Below are 19,772 nucleotides of genomic sequence, written 5' to 3' on the forward strand. Positions count from 1 at the left end.
ATTATAAAAGAAAATACATTTTCCCCTACTCATACATGTTTTAAGAATCAAAAAATATTGGCCGGACGGTGGTGGCTCACGCCTTTAATCCCAGCACTTGGGAGGCAGAAGCAGGCAGATCTTTGTAGCTAGAGTTTTCCGCCTTGCCCACAGTCAGGACAAATATTTGTCACCCGCCAGTCCCACAGCCGCTCAGACCCAACCAAGTAAACACGGAGACTTATATTGCTTACAAACTGTATGGCGTGGCAGGCTTCTTGCTAACTGTGCTTATAGCTTAAATTAGTCCATTTCCATAAATCTATACCTTGCCACGTGGCCGGTGGCTTACCAGCATCTTCACATGCTGCTGGTCATGGCGGCGGCTGGCAGTCAGTCCTTCTGCCTTCCTGTCCTTTTATTTCTCCTCTCTGTTAGTCCCGCCTATCCTTTCCTGCCTAGCCACGGCCGATCAGGTTTTATTTATTAACCAATCAGAGCAACTTGACATACAGACCATCCCCCAGCACAGCCAAGTGCAGACCATCTCAAACACCTGCACTCAGGCCCATGGTCCTAATCATCCTCTATACGGACCTGCTGGGTAACTGCCCAAAGAACCCAAGAAGGGCTCCCACAGGACATACAGAACATCCCACAGCAGATCTTTGTGAGTTCAAGGCCAGCCTGGTCTACAGAGCGAGATCCAGGAAAGGCACAAAGCTACACAGAGAAACCCTGTCTTGGAAAAAAAAAAAAAAAGAATCAAAAATATTATTTTAACTTTTAAGTTGAAAGAGTAAAAACCAAATTATGTTATCACCTCCTCTGCTGTGGATAACAGGCAGGAAAGAGAGGAAGGGCTCTGGGGTTCCTTTTGTTCATACTCTGCTCTGTGGCCAGTCACTAGATCAGTTGGCTCCTCCAAGACTGCATTCTTTGTGGTTTGCAGGTAATGTTAGTAGAAGTTATGATCTCTGTCAGCGGCCCCTAGAAGCTGGCATCTCCCTTCCTAGGTTCACCAGCCTGCCCTCTATTCTCAGTAGTTCTTGGTTCTGTTCATCCTCCTGCTTGAACTTCACATCCTCTGGCACGTGCACAGCTTCAGGTCCTAGAGGAAAGGCCTGGTGTTCCTGGGCCTGTGAGAGAGAATGCAGAGTTCAAGCACAGCCGCGTAACTATATAGTACCCTGTGTGTTGACCCTGTGAGTCGTGTTCAGATGCACCCTACTGACCCATGCTTTCTCTCCCGCCCCCCTTCTCACTCCAGGCCCCGGTTAGGAACAGTCATGCACCGGGTGATTGGACTGGGACTGCTGTACTTGGTCTTTGCGGCTGTCGAAGGCGCCATGAGAGTCCTCGGGGTAAAAGCCACGTGAACCTAACCAAAGAAGGCCGTTGTTCTTAGTCTCTTCATTTTCCATGAGAAAGTCCCAACTCGATCTTTTTCCAGATGGAATAGTCTGCTTTTTTAATACTTGGTGAAGGAAGAGCCCAGCAGACTGCTTCCTAAAATGGCAGACTGTGAAAGACTGCTGATAGCATCCCCCTTGGACGTAGCTCCGTCCAGAACTGTCTGTGTTCATTATTAGTGGCGTCTATTTTTGCCCTTACATAGTTTAAACACAGACATCTCTTTCTTAATCCTGGACTTAGAAGTGGATCGAATGGGCAGAAAGGGAATTACTCCCTTCACTCATGGAAGCATTTCTCCTCTCATTTGGCTCTAACTCTGCCCTGACTGGACTTACTCTCTGTGGAGTCAGAAAGTCCCACAGTGGAAGAACCAGGTCATGTTCAGGGAAGACTCTGGTCATATGGGCAGCAGCACTTTGTCCTCTGAGGAAGTGTTGGATTTTAATCTGTGAAAATCCCTAAGAAAAAAGCAAAACCAAACAACTCGCATGAAAGGAGCTTGGGTTCTTAGGAAGCCAAGTGATTGAGAAGCTTACTGCAGTTTACTTGATTCAGAGACTTGCATTTTACCCAAAACACATTTAAATTCAGTGTGTAGATCAGATCACTGTGCACAGAGCAGTTAATCTGTATGTTCTCATGTAACTTTACCTCACATATTTTTGTTTGGTTTTTTTTTTTTTTTTCTTTTGGTTTTTCGAGACAGGGTTTCTCTGTGTAGCTTTGGAACCTGTCCTGGACTCCTCTGTAGACCAGGCTGGCCTTGAACTCACAGAGATCTGCCTGGCTCTGCCTCCCAAGTGCTGGGATTAAAGGCATGCGCCACCACAGCCCAGCTCTTTGTTTGGTTCTTAAAGAAGGACATTTCTCAACAGTATTAAAAAGCCTCATTCCATTGTCTTGATACATCTACATTCCATGCCACAAACCTGTTCTTTTACTCTTTGAGTATATTTGTTCCTTTGCATAATCATGAAGAATCCCTCATATATGTGTGTGTATACATACGTGTGTGTGTGTACATATATATGTGTATGTATACATACATACGTGTGTGTGTGTGTGTGTGTGTGTGTGTGTGTGTGTGTGTGTGTGTGTGTATGGGGTTTTTTGAAATAAGGTTTCTCGGTAGTGCTGGCTGTCCTGGAACTCACCCTATAGACTAGGCTGGCCTTGAACTCAGAGATCCACCTGCTTCTGTCTTCTGAGTGCTGGGATTAATGGCCTACACCACCACAGCTGGCTAGCCTCATATATATTTAAGTATACATATAATTCATAGGAATTAGTCTTTGCTAAAAAGATTATAGGAAAAGTAACACCCCACATATAAATTCAACATTATACATTTTAAAGTTTACCCAGTCAGCAGTTTAGATAGTGGCTGTTTTAAATGTAACCGTTGAAGCAGGTGTCTAATTTACAGTTTGTTTCTCCCTTTCCACATGTTACCCCGCCTTCCTTAGTTTTTTTTTGTGTGTGAGTGTGTCCCTTTACCATCAGGGGACATCAGGAGCCTGTTCCTTTGATAGACTCGGCTCTGAGTGTGGGGTGATGAGGCAGGAGATTGAAATGGCAGGTCTGGGTGAGACTGGGGCATGGCAAGTGTTTTGTTTATTGCCAGTCTATTTCTAGCATGAAATAAATTGGTAAGAAATTACATTAGTTGTTTCCAAAACAGATGATTTCTATGTGTTAAACACAGTCCCATCAAGATATAAACTCTTAGGTGGCATAGTAGGTGACACAGAGCGAAATTGTTTTTCTTCAGATGATTCTTGTACACTGCAATGAAACTTGTACAAATTTAGGCTTTCCCTACTTTTATCTTCCAGGGTTCTAAACATTTAGCTGTTGTTTTGAGTGACATTATTTTAGCAGTTATTGACTCCATTTTTGTGTGGTTCATATCCTTTATCATGTCCTTCCAAAATAGTTTGTGGTATTATTAAAATTAGATTACTTTTAATTCATAATAATGGTAGAATGAAATATAATTGTGCATTATTGTTTTCTCAATAAAGGAGTTTAGCTAAAGACAAGAAAGTAGTAACTCCCCAGATAGGAATGTCTCTATTTTCCTGTTAGTTCACTAAACATGTAAATGCTCAATGTACACCCACACAGTGAGGCATACACAGAGAATATCGTCTCTGCGTTTACAGAATTCACAGCTGCTAGAGAGACAAAGAGACAACTTCACTGAAACCGCGTAGCAGGAGAAATTGCCATCCTAGAGTGCTGGTGTGAGGGTAGAGGCGAAAGGAAAACTGGCAGAAAAGATAAAGACTGCACAGAAATGGTTGAGTACATAGGAAGAGAATTGAGGGGAAGCATAGTTGAAGTGTGACATAGTTAAAGAGGACAGTGGCAGAATGTCCCAGCTTAGCTTTTCTGCATGTAAATATGGTGGTGAATCATGATAGATGAGACCATGGGGAAAGATGTAATAACATGGGAGGGGCCTGTGCCACCTCGGCAGTGGCTTCTTAGAGATGCTTGCCTTCCTGCAGAGAAGGGGCAGGAAATAGACACCTCTGGAATTGGATGGCAGAGCTTCAGTAGAGATGGGGGCAACCCCGCCTTTAGCAGTACATCTCTGTCCTGATGCTTGTCCTCTGCCACTGTGTATTTAGAAAAGCCTGAGCTGCCCCTTTTGAAATTGCCTCTTTTCTAAAGTAGTTTGTGCTTGGAACTTTTGACAAGTCAGGGACTATGCCCTTGCATTAAGCAATTGAGCTTTAGACTTTTCATCCAGAAGAATTTTGTAGGTGGGTGTGGTGGTGCACGCCTTTAATCTTAGTGCTTGGGAGGCAGAGGCAGGTGATCTCTGCGTTAGAGGCCAGCCTGAGCTTCAAAGAGAGTTCAGAAACAGCCAGGGCTATGTAAAGAGACCCTGTCTCAAAGCAAATAAACAAAACATGCTGTTTTCTCTTGGGATTTACAGATAGATATTCCAGAGATTTCTTCACCATCCACAGAGTGATTCATTGGGAAAAACTCAGGTAGTAACTGGCGGAAAATTCTAAGGAAAAAACTCTGTGTTTTCTGATCCCATCTCTAGGCAAATGTGGGCAGGCCATCTCCTTTGGATAGCATTGACTTTGTTACCTTCCAGTACAGTGAGCAAGTTGGGGTAGGGAGGTAGGGAAAGCAGGATGAGAGGTTTAATTTTCTTGGAGGTTATAAAGAAATGCAGAAATTAAAACTACCCTGGACAGTGTTAAGTGGTGACCAGAAGTAAGTTACTCTAATACTCCTTTCCTTTGAACCTGAATTTGCCGAGTTTGCTATCACCTGCGATTTGGTCATTTTTACCACTGTAAGTGAGAAGTAGGTTTCCTGGATGGTTACAGATGGCAAGCAGATAGAAGCAGGGCTGGATACAAAATTGATGCTTTCGGATGATGACCTTGCTCTCTCTGATTCCAATGAGCCTAACCAAAGGCAGTTGATCCTGTAAGAATCTTCCTGACAGAAATTCAAAGTTGGTGGCCTTTCTTATGTCTCCCAGTGCCCTCCTTTGCTGCTTGGTTATTTGTTTTGCTGTTTTGCTGCAGGCGAATGACTCTGATCTCGTTCTTCTGGCCAGCCTGCCTCTCTCTCTTCTTGACTCGGGCTTGTGCTGGTGGATATCCTTTTCCTGCCGCTGCGGCATGCTCGCCTGGCTCGCTCCACCTTGTGGAGCCTGTGTGCTTCCATCACTGCTTTCTCTTCTGCAGGGGGCGCCGGTGGGGGGCGGGGGAGTTAACCTTGACCTAATTAAACAGTGCCCTGGTAAGTAAAGGCTTAGGCAGCTTCAAATTTGCTTTTGACATTTTTAACCCCTTGGTTTTAAGATCACATTTGGATTTTCAAACAAGAACAGGTTTGTTTGTTTCATCTGATATGTGTAAGGAGTACAGTGTGTTTGCGTTCTGGTAGGATCTCACAGTAGGACCTAATTGGTTAGAGTGTGTTACTGTAGAAGCTGATCTTGCCAGGCATGGTGGTGCACATCTTAATCCCAGCACTTGGAGGCAGGCAGGAGGATCTCTGAGTTCCACACCAGCCATGGCTAGCTACACAGTGAGGCCCTTTCTCAAAGAACTTCTTTAAAAGTAACTAAAACTAAAAAAAAAAAAAGAAAAACGAAAAAAAAAATCCATCTTTACTGTAAAGTATTGGGCATGTAGAATGGTTGAAAAAATAGTTTTTATAAAATAGTTTTAGTATGAACAGGAATTTTTTTGTTTTTTGTTTTTTTAATGAAGTATTTAGTCTTTTGTATTTTTGAGACAGTTTCTCTGTGTAAGAGTTCTGGCTGTCCTGGAACTCTCTTCATAGAACTCTCTTCATAGCCCAGGCTGGCCTCAAACTTACAGAGATCCGCCTGCCTCTGCCTCCTGAGTGCTGGGATCAAAGTTGTGCGCCACCACCGCCCAGTTTTTTGAAGTAGTTAGTCTTTTAAATAGGTATAAATCCAAAGCTTGCCCTGCTCTCTGTTAGTGTTGGTATCTGGTTCATAAATAAAGGCCGTTGGTCTGCATGAGTAGACACCTGCAGGCCTCTGCTGACCTGAGGGTCAGCAAGGAAGTTTCTGTTTCCTCCTTCTGGACGGTGTTAGCCTTCCTTGAGCCTGCTGCTCCTGGAAAGCAACCACTGCTAAAACTCCCTCTCCACCATTTGTGTTCTGGGAAAGGCTTTTGTAAGGCGCTCCCTTCCCATAGGGCTTGGCTCAGAGTCCAGGATGCTCCTACTTTACCTGACTAAGCTGGACCCAGGCCCTCCAAACACCCATTACTGCCTCATGGATGATTAGCTGAGCCTTCTGTGCCCATTATGTAATCAAGACAAATACTAACTTCATCAGACGCCAAGACTTTTCCCTCTGATGTCCTTGAACCTACTGTTAGCCTGAGCCAGTACACAGCCTCTTTAAAGGTCCTCGTGAGAACTGACAGACCTCCAGGAAAGACGTGTATGTTGTCACTGTGCCCGGCCACCTTCCTGTGCTTGCGTCCTTCTGTCCACAGGCCTTTTCTCCCTGGGCTTTAAGTCACTTGAAAAGCTTACATTCCTAGTATGCCCCGTCCTTCCAAAAGATACCACTTAAATTCAGGCTTGTCATTTTTGTTAGTTTTTTAATTTATAAAAAGGAACCGATAGATGCTCTAACTACTCAACTATAGCTATTTAGAGAATAACAAGAATCAACTAGAACAAGAAAAAATAAGAAAGTAACAGTCGTGGTGTCATAGGTAGCAAGAGGTGTCTTAGCTGAGAGTTTCTGCTTTGACTGTGCACACTGCACTGGCCTGTGTCACAGGAACGCATCACAGGTCTTCTTGCCCTTTTTTTTTTTTTTTAAGTCTGTTCATTCATTTCAGACAATGGAAATTTTATATAGAAAACTGTAATTAAATGTAATTTTAGAATGGTATAGATTAAGATACATTTTCTGTGTTTTGCTGTGTTTGGGACTATAGTATAAGATTCTTACTGTGTTTTCTTTTAACTATAGTTTGCCATTTTCCTTGTTTTTCCTTAACTAGTTTTTCACATTTTTATAAGTTTGGCACAGACTATGAAGACTCTAAGGCTAAGAAAGAACACAGTGAAATTTTCATTATATAGGCATTTTACAAATACACTCATCTTTGCTGTTCTGGGTAAGCCATCTCTGCCTCTTTCTAAAACAGCCCATTTCAGTGTTGTATGTTCTTTCAAAGGTGACTATCTCTGTCTTTCAGCTTCTATAGTGTTTATGGTGTGGACAACAAAGACCTTCAGGATTGCAAAATGCCAATCAGTAAGTAAAATCTTAAGTATTTTAAAATTTAATTAAATCATTGGCTAGATAATTAAAGTCGTTTGTTGTGGGGTATTTGTACACTGAGTGAAGATGTATTGGTGTGATTGGTGTAATAAAAAGCTAGATAGCCAATGACTAGGCAAGAGGTATAGACAGGATTTCTGGGGAGAGAAAGGAAGAGGAGGAGGAATCCAGGTGCGCAGGAGATGCCAGGAGACATGGAAAAGAAACCTGAGGTGCAAGATGGATGAGAGGTAATGCATTGTGATAGAATATAGATTAATATAAATGGATTAATTTAAATTGTAAGAGCTAGTTAGAAATAAGCCTAAGCTATAGGCCAAGCTTTTATAATTAAAAAGAAATCTCCATGTCATTATTTGGGAGCTGAATGGCAGGACAGAAAAAGACTTACTACTTATAGCACCCAATCTAGGGCACCAGATGATGTTTATTATCAGTGGCCCCACAGCCCCCTCAGTCAGCATCCTGCCAGCCACTCAAGCCATGGTCTGGCAGGGCTTCTGGTCCCACTGCCCTGGCTTTGCCACCACCTTGATATTTAGGTTTAAATTAAGTCTCCTGTTGTATTTATCAATAAGACTCAGAAGTCAAAGGCTGGGGTAAAAACCTGCTAGCTCAGAGAGACTGACTAGCAACTAGATGACCTTGTTTTTTTGGCCCGAGACACCACAAGAGGTGTGTCATTTTATTTAGGCAAAAGGGGGGAAATGTTATGGGATATTTTGATCACACTCTGACACTCCCTAGACTGATCAATAAAGTTATACCTTGACTCAGGGCGAAGTGAGCAACTGACTTACTGAAATTGGCCATTGAGAAGTCAGTAATTTGGATAGAAAAGATACACAGGAAGGAAAGGGCAGGAACTATAGTTCCTCTTGGGTTCAGGGATGAGGGAAGAGATGTGTTCTTATGGTATCTCCAGCCAGAAAACTAGGTCAGCTAGTTGCTAGCCTCTCTGAGCGATCAGGTTTTTACCTCAGCCTTTGACTCCTCGGTCTTACTGAGAAATAGAATGATGGAGAGCCCTGGCTGCAGGACACAGCCCCACCAGGCAGCGGCCTGCATGGCTGGCGCAGCACTGACTGAGGGGCTGGGGGGCTACAGATGATAATTAAAGTATCCGTAGATTCATGTGCAGCTGCTAAGCTGACAAAAAAAATGACTGCTTAATTAAATTATTAAAGAATTAAAGTGCTTAATTAAATTAAATATTTAAAGTTACTGTTTTTAATTCTGTTTTTTTGTGGAATTTCAAAGTTTAGTTTGTAAAGGTATAATTTTATTGGTCGTTTCCTTTTACTTTGACCAATTTTTTTGTAGAGTTATCAAAACTTTTTTCTTTTAAATAACCTGAAGTTGGAGGTGGATCTCAGTTGGTAGAATGCTTGTCTCACATGCACAAACCCTGGGTTTAATCCTAGCGCCATAGAGACTGTCATAATTGCACGGTCCTGTAATCCCATCACTCAGGAGCTAGAGGAGGCCAGAGGATCAGAAGTTCAAGGCCAGCCAGAAAATACTAAATAGCGGAGCAAGCTCCTCTCAGATTCATTATCCCTTCTTATGAACTTCTTTTTATATACTTGTGCCCTTTTCTCCCTTTCCTTTCTCTGTGCCTTTTGGTGCAGAGATGGCACCAGGGCATTGAGGTGCTCTGCTTCACCGAGCTGCACCCCAGCTGGCTTCGTGCCTGAGTGGGACTGAGCACTAAGGTGGGCTGCTGCTTTGATGTCACACTCTGCATTGGCTTTGCAGGATGTCCCTACTTCATCCTAGTCCTCACTCAGAACCTGTTCTGGAGATGACAGGTGTGCTCACAGAGTGCCCAGAAGCCCTAATCTGCTGCAGTGTAAGAGACCCTGGAAGGAAGAAGCTGAGCCTTTTGCCATTTCCCCCTCTTTAATAATTTCTGCTTGAAGTTCTATGTTTTGATTTTTCCCTACATCTTTCTGTTTATGAAGGGAAACATGTATGCTCTTTAGAAACAATGCTTAAAACATAGGTTTCCTTAGAAGAAAATTATTGTTTATTTGCTAAGAGAACTTGCCAGCTAGAGAGGTCTCGGTACTCCTGTGTACTGTTTGAATGGGACACTTGCACATTTATCAGGAAATTGATGGTTTATGTTTGGATCATCCTTGTTCTAGGATTGGATGGAGCTCTGGGTTGATGATGCGTTTTGGAGCTTTCTCTTTTCACTCATCCTTATTGTGATAATGTTCTTATGGAGGCCATCGGCAAATAATCAGAGGTAACAACATGGGGAATTATGACTCGGAGGCATGTGACTTCTGTGGTGTTGAGAACCCTAGGAGGCACAGCTCACGGAAAGCATTAGACCATGCAGAACTGTTAAACACGGGCTTCTTTCTTCAAGGGAAGGAAGTGACGCCTTTTCACCCAGAGGACAGGAGTGGATGTTGTCTAACAACCTGGTGATCTTTTGCTATTCTATGGAGCCAGACTTTGCTTGAGTTCCCTGAGCTTTGTTTAGGCCCCAATCCCGAGCTTTGTCTCTCACTGAATAGAACCCTTCCTTATGAAAGAGGTCCTGTGTACTTTGCATCCTCCATCGATAGAATCTTTCCTTATGCTTATTACAAATCCTTCCTCCCTAGACCCTTACCCTGAGCACTGTTACCCGTCAGTAGAACTCATTCTTATTGCAGAGGTCCCAGGTGCTTTGCTAGAGAGGTGTGCTTTGCAGGGGAATTTTGATGTTGCCATCCCTGAAGCTTTGTTGTGATCATTGTCACATGGAGACTTTTTCCCAAAGTTTTACTGTGCTTAAATGTATAAGACAAAGAAACTTCGAGGTCAGACTCTAGAAGTCTTGCTAAAGCACGTGCTAAAGTGATGCTGTCCTGAGTTTCATCTCACCTCACTGATCATTTCCCTGCTGACCTTGACGCTTTCAGGGACCCCAACAGAAAGCACACATAGAGACTGCTGGGAAAGACTTTTTTTATGCAGGTGTATAGTAAAGTGAGAAGACAGGCATTGCAAATGGGATACAGGAAGGTAAGGCATTAAGCAGTCCAGGAGGAAGAGGAAGACTCCATGAAGAGCTGGAATTTATGGAACAGCTTTAAGATAGCAATAACACAGTGAAAGATTGGGCTGAGAAAGAATATAGATTTGGGGAGAATTGTGGAAAAGTCATGCATGGTACATAGAAGTCCATGAGGTGTGCAGTATAGTTAGTATGGCAGGTGCAGCATTTTTTTCCTTCTTTGTTTTTATTTATTCAGTGTGTCTTTCACATCATGCAGCTCGATTCCATTCATTTCCCCATCCCTTTGCATCCACCCTCTGCCCCTGCAATTCCTCCAAAATAAAACAATTTAAGAGGAAAAAAAGTAAAAATCTCGTCATGGCAGCTGCAGTGTGACACAGTGAGTTACGCAGTAGACCCTTTGTCCATATAGCTTTACTTGCAAGTGTTCATTGCAAAGAGTCGTTGGTCTGGTTCGAGGCCTCTGGTTTCTGCTACACCATCGATGCTGGGCCCTCTAGGACTCTTCTTGGATATCCTGTTGTTGCCCTGTGTTGTGGAAATCCTGCAGCTTTGGGTCTGTGGGTCAGGTCTCTTCATGTGCTCCAGCAGATCATAGATGGGGTGGATGTTGGGGCAGGCCAAGTCATAACCCTGGTTCTGGGCCTGGGCAGCTGCAGGGTTGGTCCGCCTACCACTTCTCCCCGTCCTCACCACCAGGCTGAGCTTTCCAACATTGCCCCAGATAATTCACCTCTTATAGCAATGAGTGAGGGACGGGGTCAGTTCTCCTGCTTTCACATCTTCGGTGTCCGCTCTGCCCCACCTATGCTATCAGGGCCAGCTCTACTGTGTTCAGGTGCAGCCTTCTTATCCCACGTGCTTAGAAGTGCTTTTGGTTTAGAATACTTGCATAGACTTTACTGGTTAAGCATCCTAATCTGAAATCTAGGATGCTCAGAGTCAGAAACTTCTAGAGCAACTGACCTGATACTCAGACAGGTATACAGTTTGGGATTCAAGATGGTCAGCCTATTTTTTTTTAATTTTAGAAAGCTGTACAGAAAGAGTGAGGTGGAATGGCAAAGGGCTGAGTACCAGTTTGGAAATGTGTACTTTCCACTGTGGTGGCCAGCCCACCTTCTCCTGCCTACCTTCTTCTCCGAGAGAGAACTATTGAGTTTCTTACGTATCCCTCTAGGGAAGATGAGACAGGCATACTGGGCAGTGTGTTTCCTTCTCCCTTTAACGATTAACAGTCACAGTGGCCAGTGAGGTGGCCCAGCAGGTAGAAGCTCTTTCCATCGAGCCTTCGGACCTGAGTTCATTGCCTGGGACCCCGTGTTAGAAGGAGAGAGCCAAATCTAATGAAAATTTAAATAACTAGGCATGTTGGGTCATACTTTTAATCACTTTTAGTCAGGAGGCAGAAACAGGTATATCTCTGAATTCAAGGCCAGCCTAGGATGGATATCAAGACCCTGTCTTTAAAAGAATTTTTAAGCTGTGCAGTGGTGGTGGTGCACGCCTTTAATCTCAGCACTTGGAGGCAGACGCAGGTGAATCTCTTGAGTTCAAGGCCAACCTGGTCTACAAAGCGAGTTCCAGGACAGCCAGAGCTGTTATGCAGAGAAACCTTGTCTTAACCCCCCCCCCCAAAAAAAAAGAATTAAAATAAATAAATTACTGTTCTACAACTTTCTTTTTAAAATATACCTCTGTATCACCATGGATAGATGCATTACAGTAACCAAAGGCTGTGCGGTATTTTATAATGTGATTGGCACCATATATATATATGCGCATTCCAAAAGTACTGGACATTTGACTTTTGCTGTTGTAGATGTAATTCTGAACAGTTTTATTAAATAAGAAACAGAGCCAAATGCAGAGTTAAAAACCAAAGAGGTCAGAGCAACAGCCAAGAGCTACGACCAAGACCTCCTTCTTACCCCTCGCTGTCGCTGTGGTCCTTCCCCTCAGAAAGAGACCTACTTCCTGTGTGTCTGTCTTTTTATTGACTTTCTGTTCTGCCTTCTCATTGGTTGTAAACCCAACCACATGACCTCCTTGTCACTGCCTGTCTATACAGACCTTCAGGTCTCTATGGTTGGTATTGAGATTAAAGGCATGTGTCTCCATGCTGGCTGTATCCTTGAACACACAGACTTTGCCTGCCATGTGATCGGATTAAGGGTATATGCTACCACTGCCAGACTTCTGCTAAATGCCTTGCTATTAGCTCTGACCCCCAGGCAACTTTATTTATTAACATACAAATAAAATCACATTTCAGCGTAAATAAAATATCACCATATGCTATTATCAGCAATATTTCTTGAATGCTTTTGGAGGTACTTTTCTATTGTACTATAAGGCAAAGGGACCTTTACTTTGACAGATATGGACCAAAAGACCTTAGGAAAGATTATTTCCATCAATGGTGCATCACATCATTTATTTAATGTATCATGTATTTAATAATTAAAATACAAAAATGCTTAGAGGATTCTAAAATGTAAATGTTTGTTTAAATATAGATTCATTTGGTGATATGAAAATAGAACATCAGCCCTGTAAACACAATGCTTTTTCATCTATAAACATTTTCTCCTTGATGGCTAGAGAGAGAGCTCAGTGGTTAAGAGCACTAGTTACTCTTGCAGAGGACACAGGTTTAGCTCTCACTAACCACATAGTAGTGACTCCAGCTCCAGGGCATCTGATCCCCTTTTCTGGCCTCTACAGACATTAGGCATGCAATTTAATATATTAAATATATTTAATATATGCAGGCAACACACTCATACACATAAAATAAATAAATCTTAAATGTTTTCCTCCTTGCTATACTGGACAATTTGTAGAAATCAGTTTTGTCATCAACAGTATTTTTGAGAAGGTATTTGCTCTGATCACCTTTAATGTCACTAACCACATTAGCACCTTTCTTTCATTAGAAAAATGCTGAAATGGCGTGGATGGGAGGTTAGTTATTATCTAAGCATAAGAAACTTGGGCAGTACAGTTTTTATGTGCAATTGACTGACAGTGATCAGATTGAAAGGCTCTTTTGTTTTTATCTAGGTATGCCTTCATGCCCTTGATAGATGATTCTGATGATGAAGTCGAGGAATTCATGGTAACATCTGAAAATTTAAGTGCGTGACATGTTTCTTTTCAAATGACTGTTGTACATATTTTAAGAGAAATCTTTACTTGAGATGCAAGGTCACATGTATTGTTTAAATTTTCTCTTAGGATTGAGATGTCTCAACCTGTAAAGTGTTTGCCTTGCAGGCATGAGGACATGAATTCAGTCCCCAGAACCAATGTTAAAAAAAAAAAAAAAAAGCCGGGTAGCATGCATGTACAGCCGCAGTGCTGGAGAGGCGGGTCACTGGAGATCACTGGCCAGCCAACCTGGCCTTCTTGGCTGATTCCAGGCAAGCGTAGGTGGATGGCACCCAAGGAACAACATCAGAGTTGTCCTCTGGCTCCACCACACACAGGCACACAGGCACACAGGCACACCGGGGAGGTGGCCCAGCAGTGTTTGCTAAGCACACAGGAGAACTTGAGTTTGGATCCCAGCACCTACTTAAGACCCGGGTGTAACATCAGTGCTGGAGTGGGGGAGGGAGGCGGAGGCAGTGTAAACAGATCTACTGCAGGGCTTGCTGGCCAGCAGTCTTCCTGAAACAGTAAACTTACTCTAGGCTAAGTGAGAGACGCCACCCTGCCCCCTGAAAAGAAATAAGATAGAGAGTGATAAAGGGAGACATCCGTCGAGAGGTTACCCTCATGCTAAGCAGTGCCAAGCCGACTTGGACGGACAGTATGCACACTGACAGTGCTCGGTGTTCTCAATAGTCAGGGAGACACAGACAGCAGTGAGCTACTGCCAACCCCACAGTGCTTACGTCAGCATGACTGATAGCCGCACACGCCACTTACTACAAGTCATGGCAGTGTGAAGTCTCTAAGAGGAGTGTGACATGCCCACATAGACACGTGCATAATTTTAAAAAGCTTTTATCATATATGAAGAAATAATTTTCGTATTGTATTTTATACCATAAGTATACCCTGCTGTTTATATGTCAAGCAAGTAAAAATTTCTAAGGTGTGTGTGTGTGTGTGTGTGTGTGTGTGTTGGGGTGCTAGTGATGAAACCTAGGGCTTCACACATTCTGGGCAAATGCTCTACCACTGAAATAGAGCCCAAGCCTCCAAAGATGTCTTATTTTTGAAATATTGTAAATCTTATGCATTTATTCTTAAACTTGAAATTGAATTGGGGAAGTGCATTTCAGAACAGCTTGTTGTGAAATACAGTTACCAGAGCCCAAGGCATATTAAAGTTACTCCCCTGGCCAAAGTGGCTACTCCTAACTCTTTAAAAATAATCTTTTTTCTTATTAGGTATTAAGTGTGAGGTTACAGAGGAAAGTATAATTTTGTGATCTTTTATATGTCTCTGTGATGTTTTTCATTGTAGCTGAAGGAATAAAACTAAGAGCCTCAAAAGCGGTTTCAAACGGAACAGCTAAGCCTACTTCTGATAATTTTGTGAGTATCTGTGTATTTAGTGGGGTCTCTGTCTAATACTTTAGAGTCTGTCCATGTCAGAGTCACTGACTGTCAAGGAGCTTTTGCTGAGGTGTGGTGTTACTAAGTTAGCTGTTTCCAGGCACCAGTGCACGTCAGGCCCGGAGCTGCGATGCCGCCGCTGTCTGTTCTCATTTGTCAGGGCCTTTGCTGGAGGTGTAGCACCTCAGGCTTCACCGCCCCGTTTTGTCTGAGGCCGTGGCTGGCCAGGGCTCTACCAGGTTCATCCTACATGGTGAGGCTTTGTCTTGGTAAAAGTCAGTGGTGGCTTTTCAGCACATCCGAGCAATTTCTTTTGAAGCTGCTTTAGGTATTGGTTGTCATCTTTTGGGAAAAGGACTTCTTACGTCCTGTTCACTTTCCAAAATAGCAGACTTTTAAAACCATGAAAGCATGAATAAAATCTAGACTATAAGGCAGGGATGAGTTTATAATTATTTGATTTATTTTTTATGTCTTTGAGTGTTGTTTGCATGTATGTATGTGCATCATGAGTGTGCCTGGTGCCCTCGGGCTAGAGGAGAGTCAGAGCCTCTGGAACTGCAGTTATGGCTGGTTATGAGCCACCACTGGGGTGCAAGGAACTGAACCCAGAGCTCAAGCTGTAGACCTCCAACTCACAGATCTGCCTGCCTCTGCCTCCTGAGTGCTGGGATAAAAGGCCTGCACTGCCACCCCTCAATCAAAGATGAGTCTTAAATCCTTACGTCTGCTGCTGTGCACAGAAGTGGTGGTGATCACAGAGGAGCAGAAGGAAGCCTTACACACCCTTGCATTCCGCTGCCTCGGAATGATGCTGTATAAAATGGCGTTTGTGTGGGAGTTCCATGACAAGTGCTGTGGGACAACACTGTCCTCGGTCAGAGTTGACGAATTCCCTTCTTTTGACTGCTGGCAATCTGTAAAATGTATTCTTCGGGTAGTTTCATGGTAATTTAAGCTTTTAAAAATCTCTAGTTTTACTTAGCTGGTATTAGAGCTTCAGGTAGAGCACTCTAATCTGAAAATTTAAAGCCCCCAAAGTTTTGAGCATCAATGTGACACCACAAGTGAAAAAACGACTGTGAAACTCGATTTCCTCTGCTAAACTCTCACAAATGCTGTATAAAATTGCCTCCGGCCTCTGCATGTAAAGCATATACGTTATAAATGAATTCATGTTTCAGCTTGGATCCCATCCTTATGCTTTTCATTATGTGTATGCAAATGCTTGGAAATATAAAATGTGAAATCTAAAACACTTCTGGCCCCAAGAATTTTAGATGAGGGATACTTAAGCTGTGTTAACGTTTCCACCTTGTTAGTATTTTCCTTTTACATTGCTTATCAGTTTATTTAAAACTCAGTAGTCACAAACATGTCAAAGGATTTCTATTCATTCTTCTAAACTAAGTGTTGTCAACTTTTGATCAGAAGTTAGAGATTTTACTTTTCATTACTAATTTCTACCTGGGACCCCCTCACAGAAACAGGACTCTATTGCCTTCTCTCAGTCAGCAAGGTGCTTCCTGCTTTGAGTAGAGTGACCTGGGTCCACAGGAAAGAAAAACTTGATTTCTGTTGTACTGTCCTTTCTCTTTTCTCCATCTGATTGACACCTAGAAGTCAGTTTCTGTTAGAGGGAAACCCCTCCTACCCCCAGCTGATTGGCCCTCCTTGCCTCAAGTGAGGATATGGACAGGTATAGACACTCCATTTCAGTGCTTTACTGAGGGTGGAGCATTGTCCATTAGCATTTTCAATTGAAAAAAAAAAAAACCCTCCAGAATTTGTACAAATTAGGGATAATGAGGGATAGAAGCAAAAAATCAAAGTGAACCTTGCTGTTTTCTGTCTTACAAATCAATTCTACGTTTTTATTTTGACTTCTGGAGACACAAAGAAAAAGAACAGGCTTTTTCCGCTGTCTTGGTGCCTATGGAGGTAAGGGAGGTTTTTGTTGCTGAACATTGGAGGCAGATTCCTGAGATCCGCTGGAAACAGGACTTCTAAAAGGGCAAATCTGTCTGGAAGGCTGTGGGGTGAGGCCGTGTGTTTGCTGGCTATATGTGAGGTGTCGGGAACCAGAGAGAACACACAGCCCTTCTTAAAACTGGAGGTGTTTGTGCCCAAGAGGAAGCTGAATTCTACCTGAGCAAGAGATGTGCTTATGTGTATAAAGCAAAAAAACAACACAGTGACTCCTGTAGGCAAACCAAACAAAACCAGAGTGATCTGGGGAAAAGTAGTTTGGGCCCGTGGAAACAGTGGCATGCATGGTTCATGACAGTTTCCAAAGCAACCTTCCTGCAAAGGCCACTGGACACAGAATCCATGTGATGCTGTACCCTTCCCAGATGTAAACTAATGAAGAAAAGTAAATAAATAAAAGTGGGAAAAAGCAGTAATATACTTAGCTAAAACCAAGAAACAGAAAAATCAGCAGTTTTCTGTCTGTTTCTGAAACGCTGTCACACTTGGTGGGTGATGCCCTGAGCTCCTTGGAGCACATGTAGTACTAACAGACGCCATGTATCTGATTTCAGTCTGAATTTACAAGCATGCTACCAAAAAATGTATGCTTCCAGGTGATACTTAGCAAATACTAAATATAAATATTTATTTCTACAGGATGAAGATTTGAAGTGGGTGGAAGAAAATATTCCCTCTTCATTCACAGATGTGTAAGTATCGTCTGTTCAAGTTTGAACCTGAGACTAGTTTAAGGGGATTTTGTTGGATGTTTCTCAAACTCTGGGGGGGGGGGGGGGGGTGCGCGCGCGCACATGAGCGTATGTAGGACCCCTGTCACTTCTTACAGAACTGAACACACCCCCAAAGCCCTTTTCCTGCCTTTCTACTGTATAATCATTTCAATGCTAGCAGCCTGCAACTAACTACCTCTCTTTCTGGTTACAGTTTTCAGAATCATTTCTTTTGTTTTAAATTTTTATTACAGAAAAGTTCAGACATATGTAAAACCATTTTTTACATCCCATTGTATATGTGCACACACATGCTCGCCGAGGTTATAACAAAGGTCAGGTGTAGCTAGAGTTTTCCTGCCTTGCCCACAGTCAGGACAAATCTTTGTCACCCACCAGTCCTACAGCCGCTCAGACCCAACCAAGTAAACACAGAGACTTATATTGCTTACAGACTGTATGGCCATGCCAGGCTTCTTGCTAACTGTTCTTATATCTTAAATTAACCCATTTCTATAAATCTATACCTTGCCACGTGGCTCGTGGCTTACTGGTGTCTTCACATGCTACTTGTCATGGCGGCGGCTGGCAGTGTCTCTCTGACCCAGCCTTCCACTTCCCAGAATTCTCCTCTCTCCTTGTCCCACCTATACTTCCTGCCTGGCCACTGGCCAATCAGTGTTTTATTTATACAGAACGATATCCACAGCAGTCAGGTGACAAGTTGTAAACGTTGGTGCCCTCCCTTCCTCTGGGCCCAGTGATCTAATCAGGTCATGTTGGTGGGTACTTTCCCATTGAGTCGTCTCCCCATCCCGACCTTTCAAGACTTTGGAAGGAGTCTACTTGAGTTCTCACCCCTGCATGTTATGTGGACTTCGTTTTGTGTCACTGTAGTTTTATATTTTATGTATTTGCTTTTTTTCCCCAGCTTCCAGTTTTTTTTACATTTCATCCCTAAGTACTGGGAATTTTAGGTGTGTTTGCGTCTGGCACATCAGGCAAAGGCAGTGAGTTAAGGAGAGAGAGAGAGAGCTGGCCCCTGAGTAGCCCTCTGACGCCCACACCTGTGTGCCACGCCCACACCTGATACATACAGTAAATAACTACATCTCCAAACAAATGTTTTCTGTAAAAAAACAAATAGTACCCTTGATAATGTGGTGCTTATCTCTCCTCATTTTCACAAAGGCACGAAATTTGAGTTTTCTAGTTAAGTGGCAGATACCCAGCCAATTGTTAAAGTGAAAAAATAGCCAAGTAAATAGGGAGTGGGTGGTTGTGTTTGAATACTGCTGTGAGTTTTTAACCAGCCGCCCCACGTGTAGAAGGGTTGCCCTTGTACTAGCCTGTTTCCAGTTAAAGTTCAGAGTTTTAAAATATTTCTGTTAATTTAGACTGCACATTTTCAAAGGAACACACATTCTGGAAATTGCATACACCTAGGAAGATGTCAATGCAGTTTTTAAATGAGTCCCTTTCTGTCATCTGAAGGCAGAACACTGCCAGTCCCCCAAGCCCCATACCTGCCGATTCCCCCCCCCCTCCTCTCCGCCCGCACAGCACTGGCTGTAGAGTTCTTGTGGAATTCACTGTTCTTGTCTCTCTTGTTTCAGAGCTCTCCCAGTGTTAGTGGACTCAGATGAGGTAAATCTACTTCTGCTTATTTCCTTAGAGCTGTTTCCATTTTCACAGTGTATTTCAGAAGTTAATTCTGAAAATAACCTTTGAAGCAATTACCAGCTTAGCACAGGGCACAGAAGGACACAGCGCTGGCTTAAGTGTGAAGGATTGTGGGCTAAGTTTCAATGCAGGCAGAAGCAGGATGAAAGATGCTTGGTGTAAATGAAGGGAAGAGGCTTTTCGTGAGATTTTTGTTTGAAAGTCTGATTTTTAAGGCCTCGTGTATCCATTATTTAGCTTCTGACACATGTGGATAATTTATTGGAATAGTTTCTTTCCAGCTTTACTTACTAAGCATGACATTTAAATAAAGGTTTTGTGGGGGAGTTAGCGTTTGGTCAACTAGACATTGCAGGGTAGCCCAAGGAAGGGCACATCTTCAGTGTGTGGATTAAAGGGTCAGTGATGAGCCTCCGTACAGAGGCGGTGGCAGTTAGCAGGTGGTGTGCACTGTGGTGGCGGGTGGGCGAGCATCAGAGCTGGAAGGAAAGAGGCTGGGACGTAGCGCTGTGCTCCTTGGTGACGGTGGAGGAGGGCTTGCCCCAGGACAGACTGGGATCTACAGCCCCAGGGGTGGCTGGGC

General features: G+C 43.2%; 1 protein-coding gene and 1 pseudogene across 2 annotated transcripts in view; both read left to right on the forward strand.

Moving 5' to 3' along the window:
• Positions 1 to 19,772, forward strand: part of Tmem87b (transmembrane protein 87B) — a 43,418-nt gene that overhangs the window by 20,137 nt on the left and 3,509 nt on the right. Inside the window, exons 10-18 of one of the 2 annotated variants that reach the window (XM_042276207.2) lie at positions 1,250 to 1,343; positions 4,956 to 5,027; positions 6,938 to 7,046; positions 7,128 to 7,186; positions 9,364 to 9,467; positions 13,299 to 13,372; positions 14,713 to 14,783; positions 17,433 to 17,485; positions 19,123 to 19,153. In XM_042276207.2, the coding sequence (XP_042132141.1) occupies positions 1,250 to 1,343; positions 4,956 to 5,027; positions 6,938 to 7,046; positions 7,128 to 7,186; positions 9,364 to 9,467; positions 13,299 to 13,372; positions 14,713 to 14,783; positions 17,433 to 17,485; positions 19,123 to 19,153 (667 nt within the window). Of the gene's footprint in view, positions 1 to 1,249; positions 1,344 to 3,230; positions 3,302 to 4,955; positions 5,028 to 6,936; positions 7,047 to 7,127; positions 7,187 to 9,363; positions 9,468 to 13,298; positions 13,373 to 14,712; positions 14,784 to 17,432; positions 17,486 to 19,122; positions 19,154 to 19,772 lie in introns of both variants that reach the window. The other variant, XM_076570614.1, reaches the window with a different exon arrangement.
• LOC121829186 (large ribosomal subunit protein eL33 pseudogene) lies at positions 15,511 to 17,292 on the forward strand (annotated as a pseudogene).

Source organism: Peromyscus maniculatus, chromosome 4 (genome assembly GCF_049852395.1).
Source record: "Peromyscus maniculatus bairdii isolate BWxNUB_F1_BW_parent chromosome 4, HU_Pman_BW_mat_3.1, whole genome shotgun sequence".
In the NCBI taxonomy this organism is placed as follows: Eukaryota; Metazoa; Chordata; class Mammalia; order Rodentia; family Cricetidae; genus Peromyscus; species Peromyscus maniculatus.